Source organism: Calonectris borealis, chromosome 16 (assembly GCF_964195595.1).
Source record: "Calonectris borealis chromosome 16, bCalBor7.hap1.2, whole genome shotgun sequence".
Taxonomy (NCBI): Eukaryota; Metazoa; Chordata; class Aves; order Procellariiformes; family Procellariidae; genus Calonectris; species Calonectris borealis.
Genome location: NC_134327.1, coordinates 9,325,489 through 9,351,463, shown reverse-complemented (window position 1 = coordinate 9,351,463; position 25,975 = coordinate 9,325,489). Strand labels below are relative to the sequence as shown.

At 38.3% G+C, this 25,975-nt stretch overlaps 2 protein-coding genes across 3 annotated transcripts in view; both read right to left on the bottom strand.

Moving 5' to 3' along the window:
• The window catches only part of VWA3A (von Willebrand factor A domain containing 3A), a 37,125-nt gene extending 21,845 nt beyond the window's left edge, over positions 1 to 15,280 (bottom strand). Inside the window, exons 1-15 of the mRNA XM_075165166.1 lie at positions 15,216 to 15,280; positions 14,857 to 14,977; positions 14,094 to 14,218; positions 13,941 to 14,015; positions 12,330 to 12,384; positions 11,466 to 11,564; positions 10,332 to 10,438; positions 9,917 to 10,042; positions 8,508 to 8,616; positions 7,272 to 7,337; positions 6,677 to 6,802; positions 4,760 to 4,898; positions 4,567 to 4,670; positions 4,237 to 4,317; positions 92 to 186 (exon numbers count right to left, since the gene is read on the bottom strand). Of these exons, the coding sequence (XP_075021267.1) occupies positions 92 to 186; positions 4,237 to 4,317; positions 4,567 to 4,670; positions 4,760 to 4,898; positions 6,677 to 6,802; positions 7,272 to 7,337; positions 8,508 to 8,616; positions 9,917 to 10,042; positions 10,332 to 10,438; positions 11,466 to 11,564; positions 12,330 to 12,384; positions 13,941 to 14,015; positions 14,094 to 14,218; positions 14,857 to 14,977; positions 15,216 to 15,280 (1,493 nt within the window). The remainder of the gene's footprint in view (positions 1 to 91; positions 187 to 4,236; positions 4,318 to 4,566; positions 4,671 to 4,759; positions 4,899 to 6,676; positions 6,803 to 7,271; positions 7,338 to 8,507; positions 8,617 to 9,916; positions 10,043 to 10,331; positions 10,439 to 11,465; positions 11,565 to 12,329; positions 12,385 to 13,940; positions 14,016 to 14,093; positions 14,219 to 14,856; positions 14,978 to 15,215) is intronic.
• A 1,161-nt stretch (positions 15,281 to 16,441) lies between these two features.
• MOSMO (modulator of smoothened) overlaps positions 16,442 to 25,975 on the bottom strand; it is a 33,172-nt gene continuing 23,638 nt past the window's right edge. Inside the window, exon 3 of one of the 2 annotated variants that reach the window (XM_075165165.1) lies at positions 16,442 to 20,393. In XM_075165165.1, the coding sequence (XP_075021266.1) occupies positions 20,209 to 20,393 (185 nt within the window). In that variant the 3' untranslated portion in view covers positions 16,442 to 20,208. The remainder of the gene's footprint in view (positions 20,394 to 25,975) is intronic. The other variant, XR_012676105.1, reaches the window with a different exon arrangement.

Genomic DNA, 25,975 nt, shown 5'->3' with positions numbered 1-25,975 from the left:
TATTGCTTGGTGGTGACTTACACACAAAGCAAAGACTGGCAAATAAGAACCATCACCAACACACAAAAAAAGGACTATCAAAGTACGATACCTCCTTTCACAAACACTTCCCCATATTCTTCTGCTAGCAACAGATAGCCAGTCAATTCGTTTCTCATAGTTTCTTACCATTTTAGTAAGCAGTTTCTGTGGATAAAACATAGAAAATTTAAGTAAAAAAAAAAAAGTTCAAGCAAGTCTTTCATTGCCAAATGCTTAATCCAGAAGTAACATGACAGCATAATATTGAAAAAGTTAATGACTTTCATTCATTTTGACAGTAGCATGTCATTAAATAGTAAGTAGCATTTCATAAAGGTAAAAGAATACAGTCCATACAACGATAAAAAAGCAACAACGGGTCTAAAGGTCTAAAGTCTGTTCACATTTCCCCTTGCTAGCATGTCCAAAATAGTGGTCAAACACATTAAAAAAGAAAAAAAAAGAACTTTCAAAATACAGTTTTTGCAAGCTTACCATTTCTTCAAGAGCAATTTTAGGCAGTGTCCATAACAAAACATATCATTTAAAATAAACACAGTATTTTCAAACATGTATCGTTCTTTAACACAGTGTCGATTTGAAGACATTAAGGCAATTTGTCCAAACTCTATAGAATATGACCTTTGCAAGCATATGTATGCATTATATGCATGAGGGCAAATCAAGCTAGAAAAGGACACTGAACTCAGGAAAAAAGCTATAAGGTAGCATGCTTTTGGAGCACAAACACAAGCATCTATTGGTGATCAAGAAGCCAGAAGCTGCCTTCATGTGAGCCAGTTAAACATTACACTCTCTACAGATTTCTCATCCCTCCTCCATTTTAAAGAAATATTTGCCCTGCCTGGAAACATTCCCATAGCCTTTTGTCAGGGCTGCTAGTGGAGTGGTACAGAAGAGAGGAAAGAAAAAGAATGGAATAGACCACTATATTACACACCCTGGCTGCAAATATCCCCAAGCAGCTTCTATTTCATTAAACTTGTCCCACTCTCTGATGACCTGCATTCTGACCAAGGAGGAAATCCTCAAGAACCACTACTATGTGTAAGAATTCCAGCGGCCTTCATTATGGTACCTGTATACATATGTATCTCCACTTCTTCCACACTTAAAAGAGCTCATGAAGTCCTTAAAGATCCTCAACATCCCATACAGCGTAAATATTCTCCTGGTGTACCAGTAGTTTTAAGGTTAACTATATAGTACTATCACCATGGCAAATATCCAAAAATCCTAACATCCCTGACCTAATAGTGTTCTTAATTCATCTGCAAGCTTGAGGAGAAAACTCTAATCGCAGCCTTGCTATCCTCTTGAAGAAAGTCTGGCAACTATCAGGCTGAAGGCAAATGCAAAGCAGGACAGTAAGTTTGTGCAGCCAGTTCAAAAACTTAAGGTGAATGCAAGGGATGGCAGAGAGCAGTGTGCAATGTAGCTTGAGGGAGACAGAAGGAAAGGTAAGAAGACATATAGAGCTGTCTTAGACACTGATCTTTTCTTCAAAGTGAATGGCCATCCTGTTGTGCTTGACACAATTCCAGTTGTGCTTAACACAAATGAACATGTCTCGGAATAAAAAGCTGCTCTGACTCGAGATGATGCAATCAATACTTAACATAAATCTATTATCTATAAGGGATTTTACTGTTCTTACTGAATTCACCAGTGACACCACCTACAACGTTGTTTGTAAGTTCTCTTTTAAAGCTTCCCTTTAGACAGACACCAAAGCCAATGCCACCTGCATAATTTAAAAATCATTTACTTGCTAAAAAGTTACTCAATGAAAAATTCACTTATATTACCAGAGACTCAGCTACGGAGATATCATCTTGTTCTGCCACTCGATTACAATTTAGAGAACACCACACAAAAGAAACAGTTACCTGGCCTACTTTCTGTCTGCCATATTTATCACCAACACCTCCCTCTTTGTCTCAAGGGTGGGTGAGAGTACATAGCTGGATGTTTTTTCTACTTTTAGTCTTATCAAATAATTTTCACCGACCCCATTGGATAAACCTACCTTTTTTTCTGAACTCTAGCCAGCTTTCTGAGCCTACATAACAGAGTGTGCTCAACCTTCTTGAACCCTTTCATAAAAATAGTTTCCTACTAATTTCCTGATAATTAATAGCAAACAAGGCTTAAAAGCTTCCATTTTGTGATTGCTACTTTTTGCCCAAGGATGAGAACAGTTTTTGTCTTGCCCCTAGTGTAGAATGTGGAGCTCTAGATCTGAAAGCACTGGGTGCCTCTGCTCGTCATACCGTGTTGCACAATGACACAATCCTCATGTTTTATCCAGGACTCAAATCCCTCCACAGTGTTTCACCTTGCACGTGAAACTGTAAAACGAAAGCTGCAGCATCTGCTGTCCACACATGCCCAGCTAAGCCTGAATAGTGTAGTTTCCTCATACCACACTCACTTTGGAAGAAGAGAGAAAAAAACCCCCAAACCTCCAGGCAAGCTGTAAATGAAGGGGATAAACCAGAATAATTTAGGAGAATGTGGTATGCAGCGCTATGCTGGCATAATTTTCAGAATTCGCATTAAGTATAAAGAACAGTTGAGCATATCCTAAAACAGGAAACACAAATACCCAACTTCTTCTGACACTTTAGAGTAAAGCAAAAGTATGACAACTTCCTATAAAGTAAGCAGAAATAATTTCTGCTTTCCAATTCTTAAAAAAGGCTGATTATGCTGAAAACACATAGAAATCATTTGTCCTTGACATTCACATTAGCAAAAATATATTCTGTCTAAATGCATGGCAAGAGTGTTGTAGGGACACTGTCAAGGCTAAAATGCTACTTTTGGTAAAAGAGTCAGTTCAGAGTGAATTACTTCTGATGTGACTATCTGCAGTATATTACCATTTGGCAATCATGTAGAATTTACTAGGTTTGGATCTCAGCATTTTACAGTGGAGACTACTAGCTACCTCCAATGTGGAAAGGGTGTGAAGGATTCACGATGAAAAGGCTAATGTGATGTCTCTGAAAGTACAGATCAGATGCTGAATTCAGAATATAAACTATATCTCCAAATCCTACTGCACTCTCCATATGGACTGTACTACATTATTGGTCTTAAGGTACCATAGCAGGATTTCAAACAGAAGGAGAATGGGTGCTGGATGCTGTAGGATCCACCACAAACTACACAGGAGAAAGAAACTCATGTGTACGTACAGATTATCCAAACACAGAATACAGACTAATGCAAGATCCTGATCAAGACAACCTAATTTTATTCCTGTGGCTTTCTTCATAATGCAAATTTTCATATGCTTCTGCCATTTTCCCCACACAAGGAAATCAACATCACTGATATGGAATACTGTGTCTTTTTTCATCATTCCCCTTAATTCACCATTCTCCCCATCTCCATCCATCCATGGAGTTGAGAGACGCTCACCTACCAAAGAAACTCATGTCACAGTATATTTTTTAATCCCTTATTCAACCAGTCTTCTCGATTATTTGATAGTTTAAGATCAAACTTTTATTTTGAAATAATTCCTTGCCCTGACTCTCTTTCCTACACAACTGAGGGACTAGGTTACTATGACAGGAAGAAGCTCTGGTTTGCTGCTATGTTATGTGCCTTTGCACATACTTTCATATCACACATCATCTTTCAAGTCATGCAACAATCATCCAAGCTTGCTCCTACACTACTTCCTAGAACGTTCCTGCTATGCCTTGAGTCTTTCTTGGTCTAGTCAGTAACAATTAGACATTCTTCTTCATAAAACTTGTTTGACTTTCAGAGAGATAAAACAAAATACAAAACTTTTTTTTTTTTAATGGTTAAACCAAGATGAAATGGGACACTTCTGTTAAATCAAGCAGGAGTACTCCATTGTGTTGTATCCTTTCAATGTACAGGGTAAAGGATTCATACATATGTGAGTAAAATAATGCAAACACATTCTTACACATAGATCGCAAAATGTACTGCTGTATTTATGAGCAGCACTGATGGACTCTTTCTCTTACTTAGCCTCCTTCCTCACTACCATAAGAACGTGGGTCCCACGTCTGACCAGATCACTGCAGACTTACATGGACACCTGTCTGCACATGAATCCCTGCAGTACTTATGCAACAGGACAATTAATGTGGAATAATTAGATGGTAGTCTAGCCCTGACAAGGCCACATCACTATAGACAACTCACCTGATAGTTGTATAATACTGGCAGGTCAACATGGATATTTTTCACAGTTCCATCATACCATTCAAACTGCATCATCACTTTCTAGAAGGATAAATAATACATTTACGTGTTTACGGAAGCCTATATAAGCTACACAACATGGAATTCCTTCCTGAATCGTTCTTAAGAATGGCATAAGTATCTGATTTGAATCTACGACTCAAATTTCAGTTAAAGCCTGTAGAATTTCACTAACTTACAAAGTACTGATTTTAATTAGAAAAATGTAGCAATAGAAAGAGAAAAAAAAAAAAAAAACAACAAGAAAAAGAAAGGGTCCCCATCACTTACCTCATGTAGAGTTGATGATACTGTTTTTTTAAGAATAGGTACAAATTCTTCCACAGGAGAGAAAGCGTTGGGAGCCAAAACTTGATAGAGGTTTAACTTTTTAGCTATAGCAAGGAACAAAGAAATTAAATAAAACACAAGCTCTGTCTTTAATTCATGTTTCATACCTGTTAAGCTTTTCTTTCTGTGCTACCTTTCAATCCATTTGTCTTTAACCAGTCTGTTGAGGTTTTAGCCAGGACGCATGGTGTTTGAATAACTAATGGTCCTTCGTGCTTTGGAGGCTTTGGTAAGAAGTTGAAAGGTGCTGTATTTGCAAGTTCTGTGGAAACCTAAAATGGATTTTGAGAAAAACTCTTGCAAGTTTTAGCATAATTTTTTTTATCCTCAATCCAAAATATTCAGCATGGAATATTAGTTTTACTTACGTTCATCAAAGAGCTGGGATTTCAACAAGCAAAATACTTTGAAAATAGCTATCATTGGTCCTCCTAAAAATAGGTTTTGGGGGACAATGTTCCATTAACTTCACTATGCTTGCCACAATGCAAAAACCCACAGGGAAATTAAAACATCATGGTTCTACATACTGGCATGAAAACAGCCAATCATTTGTTTAAGAAAAGCAAGCAGGAAAAGGATCTTCGTTACACACAGGTCAAATCTCGATTGCTCCATTTTCTACCTGCACCGAGTACTGAGTCAAATGAACCACATTCTACCTTCATTCACACCAATGGAAACAAGTCAACAAAAACTCCTATAGGTCACTAGCATTCCTTTATTTCAAAAAGGGGTAAGAGACCTTTGTTTTATGAATGGACAGAAGTTTGTGGAGATGGTTTTTCATACAGAAGGTTTGACTAGTAAGTTTCTGAAATTACATGTTTTTATTTGGGGATTTCAGGGTGACTACTGCTCTGTATATAGTCTACACGGTCCTTACTAATTATGAGGTTGGGAGAGAGATGAAAGAATTCTATATATATGGAATAGGGAGGATGAGGGGAAACAGAATTATAAATATTATTCACAAATGACCAGTTTGTCTCCTGTCTGGAATGTCTCAGGTCAGATGACCAGATATACAAGGATACCCAATGGAAGCTTTCAGTCCCTCTTTCAGATCAGACTTGTCCACCTCACACAACTGCGTACAGTGGTTGTGACAGAGAACAGACTATTTTGTTACGAAAAAAATTCCTTACAGATTTGTAAAACAGCGCTGCCAAAGTTTTAGCATTAAAGTTTAGCAACCATAGGTGAATTCAGCCATTTTCTAAACTTCCAGGTCCCTAGAAAGTACAGAGATGAGAATAAGGCAAAAGAGAGATGCATATTTCCACTTAAGACTATCTGCACAAGGTGAAAGAAAGACGTAAGTAAATAATCTCTCTATCAGATTAAAGCAGAACTAGAAATTATCCAAACACTCCATAGAAAAAAGAAAAATCACAGGAGATTCTTCTTCTTCCTCATCCATATTTCATCAAGAGCCCCGAGAAGTTACTTTATTGGAGAAAAGACAAAAAAGGTAAGAACCTCTGGTATGTTGGTCAAGTAAAGCATAAAAATAGAAACATTACCAAGACAATTGTTACAGAACAAATGGTGCCAAATCCTCATGGTAAGATAGGACCAACAGAGACAGATGTGTAACAGACACACTGTAGCTTCCTAATTTCAACACTAGTAATGGATCTAGACAAGCCCTTATGATTTTGCAACCAATTTAAGCGTCCACCTTAATCAGGTAGCAGCAAGTATCTTTTTACCAATTTAAAGGACTGTTGGAACTTCATTTAAATGATCATGCATACAGTTAGGCTAGCAATTCTCCTAGATTTCCATTATGATCATGGGACAATGTTCTTTCCATCGCATTCTGGTTGGTTTATAAAACTTGATGCGTTTTGGAGAATGTCTAGCAAAACGTCTCCTTTACTGGTTTTGGCCTTAGTTTGCTCTTACAATGGATGGCCAATATACAATATTTAAAGTTCACTTACCAAAATACCGGATTAATCATATAAATTTTTTCATATTGTGAACACTAAAAACTTCCACCCCTGATACTTCAAAGTACATATGAAAATAAAAAGATACATACATCTGCTATTCTACTAATAAGTGAGCCACCAATTCTTCTTTGAAAAGTCTGTGTGATGCTCTTGAGTAGGTCCTTAGCCTTCTGGGATTCCTGAAGTAGCAGATGAACATCACTGCTATCAAAATTCTGTACATATAAAAACCAAAGGGGGAAAAATAAGTTAACTACTATTCAAATACCAACCAAATACTGCTTTCTTTGATGTGCATACATGTATACAAGACTGCCTGGCATAGCAGAATTCAGTGTAAATGTATCTAACGCATTGCATGTAAGTTATTCATAATTTTATAAACCAGATATTATTTTATTATTTTGAATCAGTCTACAATAAGCCACTGCTTTCATCTCATTCATCAGCTTTAAGTCAGTGAACAATATCTGCAAAATTTATTGCGCTTTTAGGAAACATTTTCAGTTGCAGAAAGAATTAACCACAGGTTTATTGACCACATCCTCAGCACTTCTATGACAGAGGCTTTCAGCACCAGGTCTTGCTATAAACTTCCACTCAGATGATAATTAGTTTACCTTCTCAAAGTGAAGAATCATCAAGAAGAGAGAAAAATGCTGTGCCTCTCTACCTGTCACCTACCTCTCCCTTTGAAGAGTAGCAATGATAATGGCCTCTTACAGCTTCTGCAAGGTTCTTTAGAACTGCCTACATATATAAACAGGAAGAAAAACAGTTACTTTGATTTGGTAGTCTCTTTTGATAACATGGGTTGTTGGTAGAGATAGAGAAAGAATCTTTGAGGTACATGTAGTGAGAAAGCCAAAGTAATTATGTTTCCATTGTTTTCTTAGCAGTCTTATTTTAACATGGCTGAAAAACTAACTCAGTAAAGAAATTTACAAAATAGCCAATAAGGGTCTAGTTCATTCACCTTGTGTTAAAATGCCAGTCACTTTCTCTTCCTTTGAAGGCAGGCTTGTGCTAGTCAGATCAAAGGCATATCACCAAAGTCTGCAAGTATAAATATTACGCTATCCTTCTCCTGTCCACAACTACTTCTTAAATCCTTTGTTGTTTTTTTCACCTCTCCCATCTCCTTCTCTCCTACCATCTACCACTGCAACCCTTTTCCCCATGACTGCAATACCCTTACTGCATCCAATCTTCTCTTCAAACCAGGATTTCAACCGAGTCCTCCCTGCCACTTAAGTCACGACATGCCTTAGGGAAAAGCTTAAACAAGCAATCAACACCTAAACCCAAGTTTCTATGCAGAAGCTAATCGAAAGTAACTGCTTATCCTTCTGTCCTCCTCTTCCTTCAGTCAGTCACTGCTAACATCCAAACCGTTGCTCGTGATCAACACTGTAATTTGAGCAGGGCTGCTAGGTCTTGCACTGATGCTACTCCATACAAAAATATTCCTATCCCAGAGACTGCCATACTTGTACGATCTCACTCCCAAGTCCTTGCCTTTCTCGTATGATCCCGCTCCCTACCCACTTGTCCTTACCGCAATATTGCCTACCTAAAGTCCCCTATTTTTCTGCCTTCACCTGCAAAAGAGCTCTTAGCCCCAAAGTCTTCTCTGTAAACACACAGGATGATTATCTGGAAATAACTGCTTCCCTTCAGCTGCCAAGCCTGCCAACACCGCTTGGTTGCCACTTCTGGCTTCCGTATGAACCAAGATGAATGCTCCAAACAAATTTTTTCATGTGTGCAAGTCTGCTCTAAAGAAAATACAACTCTATATCAAGAACTCTTTAATGAGTAGGTTAGCTTCCCCACAGGTTTATGAGAGAAGACATTGCAGCTGAATAGGAAACAAATGTCAGGACACTGAAGGAAGTAAGTGCTAACGCAATTACTTACAAGAGAAGTAGGATTGCTGCAATCATATGTAACAGCATGAGTCTGCAGTTTTCTCCCCAGCATACACTGCTGAGCATAGTCAGACAGTATTTCCAAAGACTGATCAGGGCTGATATAAATAAGGAAAAAAAAATATTAACAATGGCAGTAATCAAATGGGGGAAAAAAAGCCATACTGAAGAAGACAAGAAAGAAAACTAGGTTGGAAAGAAATAACAAATCATGGGAATGTAATCCAATCATTTAGCATAACTTGACCTCCTCTCCCTCTTTCAAAAATTACTGAGGTACCACTACTGGGGCTTGGTTCCGTCCTGAAAATCTGCAAGATAATAAAAGCACTAAGATTCTATTCCGATTTATAATGACTTGTTGAAATGTTCTAAATTATTCCTTGCTAGTCCTGGAAGCTAAAAATTGGGAATTGTGGTTTCGCCCCCTATGACAAACTGTTATAGAGGTTTTCAACTCAGATCTTCAGCTCCATGTAAGGATGTCCACTGTCTTCCAAAGACACCAAAGAAAGTAACACTTTGCTTTGTGTTTAGAAGTTAGCGACCCACACAGCTTTCATTCCCTGAGTTTTGATGGTTCTTCATGGCTAGTAAAAATCCTTCCCTCCAGCTACAGGGACAGAAATTAAGGAAGTTTTCACTTGCACATACTATAAACTTTTGCTTTCTGTTCAAAGCAGATCTAAGCAAAACTTGGAACCTTTCAGCTGAACACTCAGTGTGTTCAGTAGGTTAGCTGAAATGTAGTCTGAATCACCCTGAATATCAAACTTGTCAAGCTTACACCATCCCTTTTTTGCACATTTAAAATAAATAAAATGAATAAATTAGGAGTACGGTAATACTCCCAGACTATAGACTATAGTCTTTTTCTTGCAATCCTGACTCCAGTATTGCAAATTTTCAAACGATGACGGTAGAACTGCAGAATTTAAGTCCATAATTTATCTAATCTCAACCTGGTTTCATTTATTTAATCAGACATTTAAGTTTTCCATCAGCACCAAGATCACAGAGAGAAGACTATCTTTGAATGTTTAATGCTATTTTACAGCAAAATCTAGCTCATCATCTAATCTTCCCAGAGGTGGATCCTTTCAGTGACATCCTTAATGATGCTGAAGGATTTTTTATTGATGTAACATTAGAGCTAGCAGACTCTCAATGGATTACTGTGATAACTGATCTGCAAAGGAAAAACGTAGCTTCATATCAGAAAAGAGAAGATTTATAAATAGTAAAAAAGGGAAGAAATAAAGGAATTCAGTGGCATGAACTAAAAATACATAAAACCCGGATCTTAGATTTTCCATTTATTTTTGTATCACGTTCAGATTCTTGTACCAATTCTGTATCCAAGTTAAAGCTGGTTGTTAGGACAGATAACGAATTTACCAGCTTCCTACAATAAGAACCAGAGAATTCAGTTCTTTCATCATAAGGACATGTTTTAAGGCTTTCAGCAAATTGCAGCCTCCACCAGGCTCCAGCTGTTGTATCCACTGTCTTGCTTCATGTAGCCTAGGGGGAAAAAAAAGGAATATGTACACTTAATGTGCAAGTGCTAAATAAGACAGATCATGAAGATTACTACAAACCACAGGAGCTGCTAAGATATTTTATGCATGACCAACCAGCTTGAAATCACTAACTGCACTTAAAATTCATTGCTTTTTTTCCCCTCTTACAAATCAGGCACAAGATGAAAACCACTATTTATTATTTACAAGAGATTGCTTTAATTAAATGCACTTTATGAAGTGAACTTCTTTGAAACACCTTTATTTTTCAGAGAAATGAACGTACTTACACATGAACATCGATGTTTTTTGGACTCTCCCACAGGGGTGAAATTTCTGTACTGAATGAGAGGCAGTACAATTGCTTCTTATAACATAGCTGTTCATCTATTAAGCACTAATAAATAAAAAATTGTTAATGCATTACTATCCATGCTGCTTCTAGTAGGGTTATTATGAAAAAAGAATAAAAATAGTAATTTCCTAAAAACAGTTGACAGCAATATTTTCATCTACCATCTTCCAAGAAAAAGTCATACAAATTCAAATATTGGTAAAGAGTATAGAGGCAAAACCTGCAAACCTATGGTAATCCAGCCAATTTGTTAATGGGGCAGGAGGCAGAGAGTATTTGTTGTACTGGTATCAGTTTTTCTTTTCAGTTGACGAGCACATGAAACAACATACTGATCTAGAATGGGCATATTCACTCACCAAGCAATTACTAAAAAATATTTAATACGTATTCATGGATAGGGCTAAACAATAGTTCAGGTATTAAGGCTAAGCAAACCAGACCATGCTGAAATCAAGTTTTCTTGAAGGAGTTTTATTTAAAACACACAAATGAAAAATGCAGATAATATAAATTGATGTTAAATAATTCCTGAATGCAGGAAATGAAATTGTACAAAGGTTCAAAATTAGATAGTAAAAGAGTTACATTATATCTTCCTTCCTTACTACAAAAGTTTTATAAAAATAAAGAGCACAATAAAGGACAAGTTTCTTTTGGGACTTCAGGAAGATTAACGCACCAAGGTTCTGACTGAAATTGTGAAGTGTGCCTTGTGACAAAACATAAAGGCATAAGGAAACTATATTTACTATAAATAGCTCTATGTACAACTTGGTTTCTGTTTATTCCATAAAGAATGCTGGTACGAGAATTGAGAAGCTTCCAAATATTAATAAGGAAAGTATTATTATTATGGTACGTACTGGAGTTTGTTTGGATCTAGACATTAACAAAGACTACACTTTCAAAGACATTTAAAACATACTTTTCTACAACAGCAAACTTCTATTATGCTGTATATTATGAATTTAAGCAGATTTTTTTTCTACTTAGTTCCTGGCTTGTAGTTATACAAAAGCTTGATTAGTATGTTATAATTGCCAAAGTCTGCTTTATTACTACTTACCAAAAGGTCCTTCTGAAAATCCAGTAGTGTAGGTCCACAAGTCATATGAGACACATCAACCATAAGTCCAACTTTGGTGCCTTTTATCAGGCCAAACACCTTAAAAGAGAAAAGTCATTGTAAATACCAAGCTTATCTAAAGTTTAAAAATGTACTGTTTATTCCATATAACACCATTTAAAAATCAAATATTAGGTGTTTATTTTCACTTTAAGCTTTTTAGCATGAAGATGACACAGTGACAAAGCTGGGGGGGTGGGGAAGAGAGGACTACTGGCTCCCAGTTTATCTTTACTAGTGAATCATACTACCTCCTTCCCAAGACAACCTATTCATTATTTGAGAGGATAAAAAATAACTTTGTCTACAGCATCTCCTTCAGGTTAAATCAAGCAACTTTGTGGAAGCTAGATTTTGGAATGCTGTTTCTTTCTCTATCCCCTTTGAGAGGGAGTTATGTCCCTTTCCCATTCCCGAGCATTAGCACTGCTAGGCACAATAAGTGATTAACCAGCTGTGCAAGAGAGGGCACAATGGACTACAAGACAGCTCCATTCCAGTCAGAGGTTAAGCTCAACATTGTCTGCTCCCATTTAAATCATGCTGACAGGTCCTGATGATTAAGACTGCTAAGAGAAAGAAAGAGACTAGATCTAGAAAGCAGAAAACCCATACCAATGAAAGATCAAGAAAAGCAATTAATTGTCAAAATAAGTATCACTGCACATGATGTGTAACTCACAGTAAATAACGAAAATGCATAAGCTTTCTGGAAGCCACTTTTCACTAGTATTCAGAAGTTAATTTATTCTTTAATGACGTATACAGTTCCATTCTAAAAATATACTGCAAAGTTAAAGTTACCTTTCTGCTGCCCTGCAACAGCCACTGAATTCGCTGCTGATAAAGTTCAATCACTCTGACAAAAGGCATAACACACATTTAGCTAAGGCATTCTCTTGCATTGTGTATCAATGTAACATTCAACCATTTGTCTTCATCACACCCTTTTTCTCACAAATGCAAAATCACCTCTTAAAAATACTGTTTTCAGTGTTCTCATACAACTGGTGGTTGCAGGGCTAACCATTTAAATACTTCCTCCCCTAAAGCTGTTTGACTGATTACATATGTAGCTGTCTGAAAAACTGGATCACTGAAATGTTTTCTAATCAGTTGCTGGCTTATTCTGTTCAGAGATAGGAGAGGGGTATTCACCATGTGTACGTGTGAACAATAGCTCAGGCAAAACTGAGTTTAGTTCATCACATTCTGTTCAGAGATAGGAGAGGGGTATTCACCATGTGTATGTGTGAACAATAGCTCAGGCAAAACTGAGTTTAGTTCATCACATTCTGTTCAGAGATAGGAGAGGGGTATTCACCATGTGTATGTGTGAACAATAGCTCAGGCAAAACTGAGTTTAGTTCATCACACATAGGTTATTTTTAGAAGATGTATTTAATACAAACTACACTATTGCTTAAGACACTCATGAAATATAATCTTGTGATTGAAAGGCAGCACACTCACTGTAGTGCTAGACTAACTGCAGCCCAACTTTCAACAATTTCATTTCAAAATAGGTATAACCTGAGGTAAAACAAAGTGCTTGCTGTCTCCCAAAATTGTTTTACTTCAACCAACTTGTTTTTAATACCTTGTGCATAGTTTTTACAATTTGGCAAACAGAAAGTTTAAATCAACATTTCAAAGGGGGAAAAACTTTTTGCTTTTTCAAAACACAACAGCTACTTCTTTTTTAAACCAGATTTGCAGACAGTTCGGTTAGGTGGTACAGGTACCAAGTACTGAAGATGGACTTTCTGAAGATTCTGGATCTTCATGACTGACACGGTAAGGTAAGCTAAAGTAGTGGCACTCCTAGAAACAGTCTAACAAGTATCATGAAGATCAGCAAAAACATTATGATTACAGCTTATTGAACCTATTCATTAAATGTTTTCCTCAATTTAGGTTCCCTTGATTTTATACATTTAAAATTCACTTAGAAAACTTCTAACTTCCACATATCAGCTACATGGGGTTCTTCCTTCCTGATTAATACAAACTCCTTTCAGCATTCCATTCCTTGAATAGAAAACCAAGCAATGCTGCCTTTGGTGACTAGATCCATGACTTGAAACTAATCCAAGTTACAGTAAACATAACCCACAAATATGCAGTATTACCTGTGAAAACCCAACCATTCACTAGCTGCTTTTCAAAAATGAGCTAACTGCTTCAGTTCAAAACCTGGTTGATGGCATCTTCATTAAAAAAAAAAAAAAAACCTCAGCTGTAGTGACATGTAATTATCACCTACCCTAAATCTCAGCAGACAGGATTTAATGCTGAGATACTCTGAAGTTCCCAGAGATATCAAATTAAGATTTAAGGCAGTACCTATAGTCATGGGGGATGGGGCTATAAAATTAGTTAAGCATCAAAATCATAAACAAGACGGATACTTACTCAGAAAGCCTGGACTCAAAATCGCTAACAGTCTCTTCTGTAAACTCTATCTCTTCAACGCCGTTTCTTGAATTCCTGGAACACTATGCATAATTAATATCAGAGATGCACACAGATTGGGACTGATTAAAGAAAGGACAGTGCTGTACTTACAAAATAATATTGCCTTCATTTATCAGATGCTCTAATGTTAATTGCAAGGATTCTAAACTGTAGTTTCTTAGCCATTCTTTTGTGGTTTGCACCTTTTTTGACTGTATTTTCTTCATTTGTACTCTCTATAGATCAAATAAGAAAAAATTAAATGCAATATGAGAAATGAAACGTGCCATTCAAATGTGACAAAAATGTAAATCCTAAGGACAGCTGCTGGTAGGCAGGGCATATCTAAGAACAACATAATTTTAGGTACTGGCATACTCTTTTGGATGTGGGATGCAAAGGAAAAGAAGGTTTCAGAATACCCCCAGATTGTGAGCTAAATGAAGGGGAAGGAGAGGTTAGTTTGGAGGAGACTGGAAGAGAGACAAGAAATAGGAGAGTTTAGTAAAAGAAATAAAATACCCCAGTGATTTACCAGAAAGGAATTAAAATTAAGCATCTCCAAAACCTGCCTCACAGAGTTTGAAGGAATATATATTGTCTTCTGTTTTTTTGAAGAAAAATACAGTATCAGCAGTTGATCTACCTTTATTGTTTTGCCCGATTTGTTCACAGACTGATTCATCTCTGCAGAGAAACTATATGTCGTTTCATTACTTTAGTGATTATATCTATCAAACTGTACATGGGTATATGCAAATATATGTAAGGAAACATATCAGTTGTCTGTCAGCTTATTTATTCCCCACTCCCTATTTATAGAGGGTATGTGTTACTTTTCTAGTTGCTCCATTTAGCAGGAAAACTTGCCTACCAGCAGATCTTGTGTCTTGTTGATATGCGTTCCCAGCAATCCATTATCCGGTCCCAGATGAGACATAGTAAAATCTTGCCATGGTGGATGATCACCCTGTAGACTGGATTTTGTGGTCATCCTACAAGTTAATGAATTTTATGGAATGACTTCACTACCCATGATATTCCTGTATTGTGATAAATTCTATACAAGTTTTTTCCGTAGGAACTGTTTTATACTTTGACATTTTTTACACATTCCATTCGATGTATGATAAATGTTTTGAAGAGACATAATAAACAGTTTATACGAGCTACAGTTATTTACTCTATATCTACCTATGAAATCACAACAAGATTTTGTAACAGTATCCTCACCCAACTTTTTCCAAGAACTGATCATTGTCCAACAACTGTGCCATTTTCCTGATGTGTGTATCCATCATATGAGTAGACTTAACCTTGTTAAAAAAAAGCAAAAGACAAAGTATTAGAGTAAAAAACTTAAATCCTCAGTAACATACACTATTAAACCAGGTATTAATATTGTCAGCAACAATATACGATAATTACATTGCATGTGGGACAACAGCAAATTAAAAAACAGCTGCAAAAAGAAGTTACAATTATCCATCTATAGAAAACACATTTAGGAACTATTTTGCAAAAGCTATTTGTTAAGGGATTTTATGCAGTTAATTATATGTATGCACAGCTGCTGGGAGACTAGCCACACAGCTCAACCAAAAAAAAAAGATTAACCAAAGCAAAACCCAGAGCTCTACGGGCGAGCGTGAGCCGCGGCGGGAGCAAGGGGGCAGGCAGCTGGAGACAGCCGGGCTGTGAGACGCGGGGATGGAGGCGCGTTGGTGGAGCTGCCCCTCGGGTTTAGGCGCCGTAAGACCTGAGCAAAAAGGATCGTGAAATCCTGCTTTTCACTTCCCTGGGCTCCTCCGCTTCACTCCGTCCCCAGCCACCCGTGCCCTTGCACTCACCAGCGAGTGTCCCAGCAGCCCTCTCCGCGCGCCGTCCCGTCCCCCGAGACTCTCCTCACCTCACGGGGGAAAGGCCCCTCAGCTCCACCGACCCCGCGCCGTCCCGTCCCCCGAGACTCTCCTCACCTCACGGGCGAAAGGCTCCCCCGTTCCCTGTCCTTCCTCCCTCCCTCCCCCGCCCCAGCCTGGGCACGTCCCGAAAGCCCAGGCGGCCACCGCGCCAGTGACAGGGATCCCCCAAGCCCCCTCAGCACCGTCAGACCAAGGCACCTCCCGGCACTCACCCGACCATTCCCCCGTGCGGGCCGGGTGCCAGAGGCGCGGAAGGGCCCGAGCGCAGCCCACCCCACGCTCCGCTCGGCGCGGAGGGGCCCGGGCGCAGCTCACGCCCACGCCCCGCTCGGCGGCATCGCCGTGTTACGGCGTTGCCGGTGGAGACGGGGCGGCCCCAGCGGCCGTGCACCGGGAAAGCCGGCGCCGCTTCCCGCCGGCTGAGGGCGGTGGTGGGCGGGAGGCGCGCGGGGCCCCCGCTGGGGATGAGCGGGCACCTGCGCGCGAGGGGCGGGGCGGGTTCCAGTCAGCGCAGCCGGGGCCAGTCGCTTTAGTAGACAATTTATTTTGATAAACTTGCTCAATAACAAAAATACAAGTGAAGAAAATTATGTTCATTTTATACAGTTTGTATTAACATTTGCTCGGAAATCATTAATTGAAAAATGTTCTAACCAATTAGAAAACAATCCTCAGTAAAGGCCGGGGCGGGGGACGCAGACGGTCAGGCCTCGAGCAGGGAGCGACGCGACGCCCAGGCAAGACAACCCGCTTGCAAACACCATTCCTTCATTATTTTCATCCTTCACAAGGGTTCTAAAGGACAGCTTTCACTTTTTTTGTGTGTGTGTTGGGGCAAACAGTAATCTACAGCTGTGTTCTGAAGTGGTTAAACAACGGCTCTGAAACGCAGGTACGACGGGAGGGCCCTGATCTGGCGGCTTTACTTCAGCCAGAGGACTGGGCTCAGGTGGTGTTGCACACTACCAGTGTCTTCGGAAAACTGTTATCACTCGCCAGCAAGATTAACAATGGAAAACAAAGTTAAATGGTTAGATTGGCGCGTTTAGGAAGGCACACCCTCCCCAGGTCTGAGACAAACAGCTTCCCGGCAATTATTTCAGCTGATCTCAATGATAAGATTTATAGAGACAAATTAACTCATTTTCCTTCTGAAGGTATTTTAAGTTTCCAATCTTACATTTTGTTAGCCAAATAAACGACAAAGTGTGCACAAATTACATTATGATGGGACATCAAACCTTGGGGGGAATTTTGAAGCAAAAGACTAAGAATCTCTAGCAACGTATGAGATGAGCTGTCCTTCAAAAAGTTAAAAATAATGGCTGGCAGAATCAGGAAAGTTTATGTAAACACTCAACACAAATATGGGATTACCTTTGGAGAAGATTCATATGGAAACATTTGCTTTTCATGAACTGAAAAAGTCTACAGATGTTCAGGCGTGTTCAATACGAACTTCCTGTAGTTTAAAACAAAACCTTGTGCAAATAAAACCTATAAATAGTCTTCAGCAGATTTTACAGTGATGCTCTTAGGTATGAAAAGAATGCACACAACTTTAAAACAAAAGTAACAGACATAAGTTTGACAAATGATTGCACCATAAAACAGTGTTTTATATACAGTTTATAAGATATGATTTTCTGCTATAAATTAATACTGTACTGTATAGTACTTAGTGACCTTATTAAAAGCAACTGTTGACAGCTGTCTCTTCAATTACTGAGTGGGTTTTTTTAAAATGCAAATGGCTGCATCTATTTCTGGACTTAAAATGCTCAAATATTTAATCAGACAATCTACTCATTAAATCTCTGCTATCATTTAATAATTCATAGCAATAGCAATGGCAGGTCAGATGAATTTCCAGCCAGCCAGCCACAGTCTGGGTATGCTCCAAGATAAGTGTTTATTTTTTTTAATTAAATGATGATCCATTTAGTCTAAGCTTAAATCCACTGTATACATGTTACTATAACTGAAATAAGTAAGCTGGGGCAGGGGGAAATCTTAGCAGCTGAGAAACTCTCCCCCCACCCTGTGTTCCAGTTATAAAAATCTCCTAGAACTATTTACAAGAATGACATTTCTGGAAAAGAGAAGAGCTTTTTTTTTTCCAACATAATTTATGATCTAAGTTTTAGTGAATACTTCAGTCTAGGATACAGCAGTGATAATACCAAAATTTAGACACACATCCAGCAGCTGAACCCTGCATTTTATCTCCACCAACATCACTAGGGACCTCAGACTACCCATGCAGATGAAGGCTTAAATTAGGAACCAAATCACATTTAAACCATTACTTCCAAGTAGGTGTATGGCTGTATTTACAGATTAGCACACTGTAGAAAAATGTAGTGATTTGTAAACACTCCCTTCTACCTGTGAGTGAGCTGACTGGAAAAAAAGTCACTTATAGACCATTCCAGTGACAAGTTTGTTCAAAACTGTCAAAAGAAAAAATACTTAATTCAGCAAATAACCTTTTCGTATTAAAATACTTCGGGGAGGGGGGGGGGAAGGGAAGGGGTGGAGGAGGACAGGGACCCACTAGGGTCTGAATGGCACACAGATTAAAAGAATTGTGCAAATTGTCTTATTTTCAAACACTTAAGCTTATCTGATAAGTGATTATTTTGGAAACTGCTGATTATATTTTAACAACCACCTTATTCTAAAATACACTTTCACTAACATTTTAGAAAAATGTCTATTCAGTAATGCAGTTCTAATAAGCTCAATGAAACAGTGCTTGAAACATACAATTTTTTTTTGTTTTCATAATGAATCTCAGGTAAACCACGTATTAACTGGAAAATAAATACTGATAGTGCAGGCAGCTTTCCTGGGACACTAAATTGTACTTTCTGCCAGGTTAGATTGAGTAGTGAATTAAGACATCTATGGATTCAAAGGTTTATCCTTGTGTTGAAAAATAAAACTACCTTTAGTGAGGAATATTTACTCCAAATTTGGGTGGCCCTTCAATCCACATTTAAATTAGTAACTTTAGTAAACAAGGCATATATTATTTAAACAATTATATTGCTCATTTTTTTGTAAAGATGAATTAATACTCAAATAAAAATAAGTTCATCCATCTTTGCAGTGGAATAGTGTTTGCATTACTTTAAACATTGCATTTTACATGTGCTAGAGAAATGCTTACCTATGGTAAAATGCTGTGCTTGAACATGAATGAATGCTAATGTAACAATGCAGTAGAAAAAGAGACTTTCTGTACAACAGTTGCTAATAATTTAAATAGTGTCAGTTTCCCAAAATTAGGAGTTTAACTTTAAGGTATGACATGATCTCACCTTCTACCCTCATATACAAATAAATTACCATAAAAAGAATTTAGCTTAACTTAAAATTGCACCTAGAAAGGCATGGGATCGTTTGTACCTATTACAAAAACTGTTAAAATCAAGGGCTGCTACAAAGAATGAGGTAAACTGAAGACTCTCAGCTATGTGGCCTTCAGAGAAATGGCTTTTTTCTATTGAGTTCTAGTTTTGCACACCACAGTGTTTTGCTAGCAAAGCGTTCTGAGTTCTTTTCCAGGAACCATTTGTGTGTATATACATATATATACATATACATATATGTGTATATACACACACACACACATACACACACACTGTATACTGCATCAGCAAAATATATATATATTTATATATATATTTATATAAATATAAGGAAGAAATCCCCCTCTAAAATGTTCCTTAGTGTTTTTCTAGAGCTTATGGGGGAAGAGGGGATGTATGTCTTTTTGCTGTTACATACATTTAGAGAACACGTTTTGATCTATTGGCTTCTTGGTGCAGTAATGCAAGATTGATCCACATTGGTGCCAAAGGCTTTGCTTATCAGAAGGAAGATGCAAAATACTAATCTCCTAAACAGCGAGGCCAGCCTCACTTGAATTCCTCTGCAACCCTCTGGTCTACCACAAAGTTCATAAATACTTTGACTTCCAAATCGTTAGACGTTAAAAACAGGAACAGTACAGTAACATGGGGCATTATGCTTCTCAGTGTAAAGCATTCTTCACTAGTTCCTATCACAGTGCAGACCTGACTGCATTAAAATATGCTCAGGAGATTAGTCAACGTTGTCTGTATTTGGTTATGGGAAAGGCTCTCCTTTTTTTCATCCAAAGTGCATAGTGAGAACAAGTCAAAGCATTCCTCTTTTCAGTGAGTGTTTGATAGTCTGATCTAGGCATCCTCCTGAGAATGCAATTCTGATGTCTTGCTTTTTTCCAAAACAAAGTCCTGCAGTTCAGACATTCATCAGCCAGGTAAACAAACTTTGCCAGCAAATAGAAGTCCCACTATTGTAAAGAAAATGGATAAGACAAACAGTACATATGAAGACCCAACCACTGTGTTATTGGGTAATTTATATGGTTGACCTCCAACTTCATTGATGTAAAATCCTATTGGAAATATTAGGGCTGCCATACAGAACAGAATCACTGCAAAGAAAAGAGAAAAGAAAAAAATGATCACTGCTGTGTTCAAGTCAAAATATTTACCCATTTATAGAGCAGTCCGGAGAAGCAAGCAAAGTATTCTGACCAAACTGAAGAGCTGAGGTATTCCAGTACCTAGCTTGCTTGAAATGACTGAGTAGGCTTTATCTTGCTTTTAAAACATCTCTCATCTACTCCCAAGAAAGACTAAAAGACCCCAAGTTTGACTGTAATTTCAGTCCTGCTCACTAGATCATTAACTGTCTTTACAGAATAAAAAATTGGTGGGTGTACTTCTACCACCATCCACAAGTTTAGTCACTGAGTTCATTACTTCTCCAGTTATTTTAGAGTAATTTTTCCCCAAAGTCAAGATAAACTAACATTCAACATTGAAGAAACTCCTTTTCTATTATCAGAGTTGTCTTTTTCCAACTGTAGTTGCCCTCTCCCATTCTTCTACACAAATTCCTTTTCTGTAAAAGTTTTGCTAAAAATAGAAAACACACAGATTGTCATTACAGTTTCTTTTAGATTAAAAGATATCAGTTTCCTAAACTTATATGAATGTTTCCTTAAATAATGAAATATCCTTAAGATTTCCCATTGGAATACATAGGAAGTTTTCTGATTCAGTTTAATCTAAGCTTCTTGGTGAAAAACTTCAAATTCAGACTCCATGAACAAAGAGAACCAAGCAATGAGGCTTTTTATTTCACCTGAACAGTTAGACTTACGTACATGGTTCGTGCTTTCAACTGACTCTGTGGATGTACAAAAAAGAAATCAGAACTCCTATTAAAGCCATTTATTAGAATTACATTACGGATTTCACAGGCCTTCAGGTATCAATAGTGACCAACACTCCTCACAGCACATTTCCGTACTCTGATCAAATCCAGGAGAGAACATCCAGTGTTGTAATCTTTCCCAGATGACAACTTCAGCGTTCCTATAATATACCTTTGGATACGTAACCCTGTTTAGTTTGAACATAGCAATATGCAGGGCTCTACTGTCTCGACCAAGGGAATGACTTCCAGTTATGGCTCCTCTAAGAGGCAAGACATTCTTCACGATAAAAAGGATTAGCTTTTGAATTGGTTTGATTGCATATGCAAGAATATAAAATTAGGGGTTTTATCAGTATTAGAATAACACAGAATTTTATCCGATTCTACCAGTTCAGTCAACTATTAGTGCTTTACTCTTATTTCACTTCTCTGTATTTCAACTTTGTTTCAAACATTATTTATTGTGAGTGGAACGTGGGCATCCCAATACCCATTATTCAACCGAATCTCAATTATATCTGGGGGGAGAGAGGGGGAGAGCCTGCTCTGTTCTCCCACCAACTCTACAAATCCACATACCAACATCTCCTAACATGACACATAGCTAACAATGAAGCCCCTCTTAGTCCTCAAAGTCTACCTATAAACCTAGCTACATGAAAAAAAATTCAAGGCAAGTTACAATGCTCCTGCCGGAATGAAGTCCATTACATGTTTTTTTTTCAGTCTTCTCTCAGTTAACACAGACTGTTGCTTTTTGTTTGTTAGTAAGGGACACAGGTGCTGTCCTTGTCTCCCCTTTCTCTTCTCCACCACGAAGAGACAGAACAAACTCTGGGGATGCTGTTCCCTGCTTGAGCTTCCCCACAAGTCAAACAAGCAACAGTAAAAACCACTGGCAACAATAACAGCCATCACCTCAATCACTGGTACCTGTGCAAGTCAGCAGTGCTGTAGCTGCTCTTGCTTCCAAAGGTATGTAAAACAAATCCAGGAGCTCGCCTGTCCCCTTTGGCCTTACCAGGACAAAGTCTCTAGTCTTTCCAAACGAGGAAATGATGGGCTGGAGCAGCCTCAGTATTTTTTAATGTAACTTCACTACTGCTCTTCCTGACTAGATTCACATGCTCCAGTTTATCCAGCTACAGTGTTACATGCTCATACTAAAAACTCTTTTTTAACAGACTCCATGTTTAGCCAAGACAAATAGTTTATCACATATTTTATATCTTAATGCTCAAAGCTTATGATTGGCATAGCACAGGTCTCAGCTTTGAGGAAAAAACACTCATGTTCTATAGAAGAGGCTAGTTATAGGCATGATGAATCTGAATTCAAAAAGTGTCCAAGTAGAACTTGGGCATAAACAAAAAAGGACGGCTTCATAAACCATGATCCACATCAGAACATCATCTGCTCCTTGCTTTCTGAAACACATGCAGCAGCTTTCACAACACCTTGCATCAAGAGCAGCTACCACCAGGATCAGCCTTTCTTGTCACCTGTCAGCTAACAATGCTGAGCAGGAAAAAATCAAATGTTCCACGAGAGGGAGCTCTAATCTAACAGCACAAGCACATTATTTTTTAAAGGGGAAGAAAAAGAGCACAAACAAAAAACATCTGGCAACTGCATAGTTACCACATTCTTGCTCAGTGCTACCTCATTAGGCCAGCCACTAAAACAAAACCAAAGAACCAGCAACCAGACGTTAAACATTAAATAATCTAGAAGGTTTAATCTACATGATTATTGGTCCATGTAATTCCCCGCTACACAATCTAATCCCTAAAGAATGTTTCTCTTTTTTTCATTGTATCTTAATCAGCAGCTGGTCCATCTGAGGAGAGAAAGCTTGGCTATGTATTTCTTGAGCAGATCTGTGTAAGCATAGAGGAGCTCTATACTTGAGTGGTGCAAAAAACAGTGGCTGATGTGTGATTAGTAATGCAACATACAATTAGTAATAGTTTGAACAATATTCTGAGGATGAGTCACATTATCATAACTCTGCACACTTCCTATTACATCCAGTTTGTCCCTGACAAGCATTCCAGCTATTTACAAAACTTCTGTTATATTTTAACAATAACACATTTATAGGAAATAGCTTTAGGATTCTGAAAACAACCTGCACTTTCAAGATTAAATCTCCTTTATTACACTCAAGAACTACACAGCTGGAAAAGTTCTGATGGCCTCATGGATATGGTTGAAGAATAGATCTTTATCCCTCTCTACTAAACCACTGTTCTCTGAGGTGTGTTGTACATACCTGCACCAGTGCTCCCAGGTCTGAGACCTGCTAGCGGCACTGTACCGCCAAGTGGAGTGTGCCCAGTGTCTCCTTGTGTTCCTGCCCGAGGACAGAAGGGTGCAGGTACCTCAACCCTCCCTCAGTTCACAGCAGGAGAAAAAAATTCTGCACGTGTAGGCAGTGTGCAGAATGCTGATGTGCATACACATTTCAAACATTTATTACAGAAGTAACCAGCCATCTTTCCTCTTCCACTCTGCGTACACACAGTGCACATGTTCTGCTGTGAGGGTGTCCAAGCAATTTTCTTAGTGTAGTCTGAATTTTTAGTCTACTGAAATAGCAAATAAAAAACGGATTCATCAAAGTCTCTGTCAGATTAGGAAGCCTGGCAAAGGAATTATGGCAAAGTTTTGAGAAGTCATTAAGAAAAGACTGCATGATAAATTTATTTAAAAAAAAAAAAGAAACTAAGGAGAAAATCCAATATATGAAGTGCTCAGTAACTTAGTGTGTATTCTTTTAGAAGGAGAGTTGTAAGAGGATAGGAATTTCTTATACAAGCTGTAGCCCAAATGTAAATCTCCGTATCTGGTAGTATCAACTCAGTGAATTTCCAGCAACATTTCCAGCAACCCATAAAGAACTTCTCCCTCAAGAGTACTTGCTTTTGTTTTCAAATTCTTCCTTGGGTAGAAAAATTTGCAGAAGAGACACTTAATGACTACAACTTCTATTAACAAAAATATTTAGGTAACAAAACACAATAATTTCTAGTCTGCTTCTGAATGGTGGCCGTCAAAAAAAGATCTAGTTCCTGTAATTCCTTAACTTGAAATTGTTTTGAGCATCTAATGACAACTTCAAAAAATCCAAGATACAGCGTATTAAAAGAAGGAAAAAGCTACGGCTAGTCTTTAGAGGGCTCATTGCACTTTGCTTGCCTCTTTAGAGATGCATAACATAGAAAGCAGCACCTGGTACAAATCTTTAATAACTCAAGAAGTACTTTATTCTCTGGGGAACACCAGGGACAGGATAGCTACTGTTAGTTAAGAATGTGATTACCCTGCCCCATTTTTACTTGCATTCCAAAAAGCAAGTCCATTATACTCATGAACGTTTAAATCACCAGGCAAAAAGAATAACAGACTCTCTGGTAGCTGCTGGAAAAAAGGTATAAATATGATTTTTCTGTCCAGCATCTCCTCCCTTGATACATCTCAGAGAAGCACCCAATTCAGTGGCAGCAGACACAGAATTAATTCCCTTTCTAGTTGTAGCAGATGGTAAAAGACCTGAATCTGTGTAAGATGTAAACAGATCTTGTGGGAGCTCTGTGAATGCCTGCAATAGCCACGGCTGTTATAATATACATAAGACCACCTAGATGGCCTCCGCAGAGAATAATAATGTCCTCTGGACATTGCTTCTAATTATGGAACCTAACAATATCTATCCCAAGGACCATGGAAATTACAACGTTCACCACATCCTATCTTCTAAACCAGAAGATGGCATAACGAGCACCCTGAAAAGGCAAGGGTTTTACATAAATTTGAAATAGGGCTAGCAAAAAAGGAGCAGTTTCAGAGATACATGGAACAATACCAAAGCCAGGGTACTTTTTTGCTACCAACTTATGCCACTGTGTCACAGGGCATAATTAATGATGAAGTGGTATAGAAGCTGGGATGGTAATAGGCAGTTAGCTCACACTTGACCAACCAGTAAATAATACCATGCAAAGGAATAGCTGATTAGATCTTTGGCTGCTACCAGCACATGAGGCACAGCTGAGTTTGGAATACCACGTTCATTGAAGAAGCACACAAAGACCTGGACAGTGCACAAACGAACACCAAGAAAGAATCCACTCTCCATTACTCTCCAGTATGAATTTCGTACTACAGTTAACAGGACTCAAACTTCAGTGATAGTTTTGATAGTATCTATGCCCAAAGTGACAATACCTAGCACATCAGTAGGAATGCTGTGATTCTTGAAAGACTCTTCTTTACAGAAAGTGAAGGAAAACTTTCACATTTGCTTTTAGAAGACTTTTGTCACTCATGCAGTATGACCTGGAGGAGGGAAATACCTCTCCTCTCCAAAGCTGTTTTGCAGAGAAGCCAGAAGGACAAGTTTCTGTGCAGTAAAACCACCAATGGCTGGGGAAGGATGCAAACGCTGTGCTAGTAAATACCCTCTTGGGTGTATCCCCTTAGAAGTGTATACAGGAAAGAGAATTGACAGATCAAACTTTTGTTCTTCATGTGTCCCTTAACTAAACAAGATAGACAAGACCACTCTCAGTAATAATTCATATTTATAGGTACACGGTTGAAAAAATCTGGACGTCATCGCAGATGACAAGATTACAAGCAAAAATTCCATGAAAAATACAAGCTATATATTTATATACAAATTCCAGCATGAACTGGGCAAGAGTGACCTCTTACCAGGCTCTCCTTGCTGCTGTCAGAGTTGCAAGGAGAGGGCCGAGCAAGAGGATTCCTTTGCCCTTAGATGAT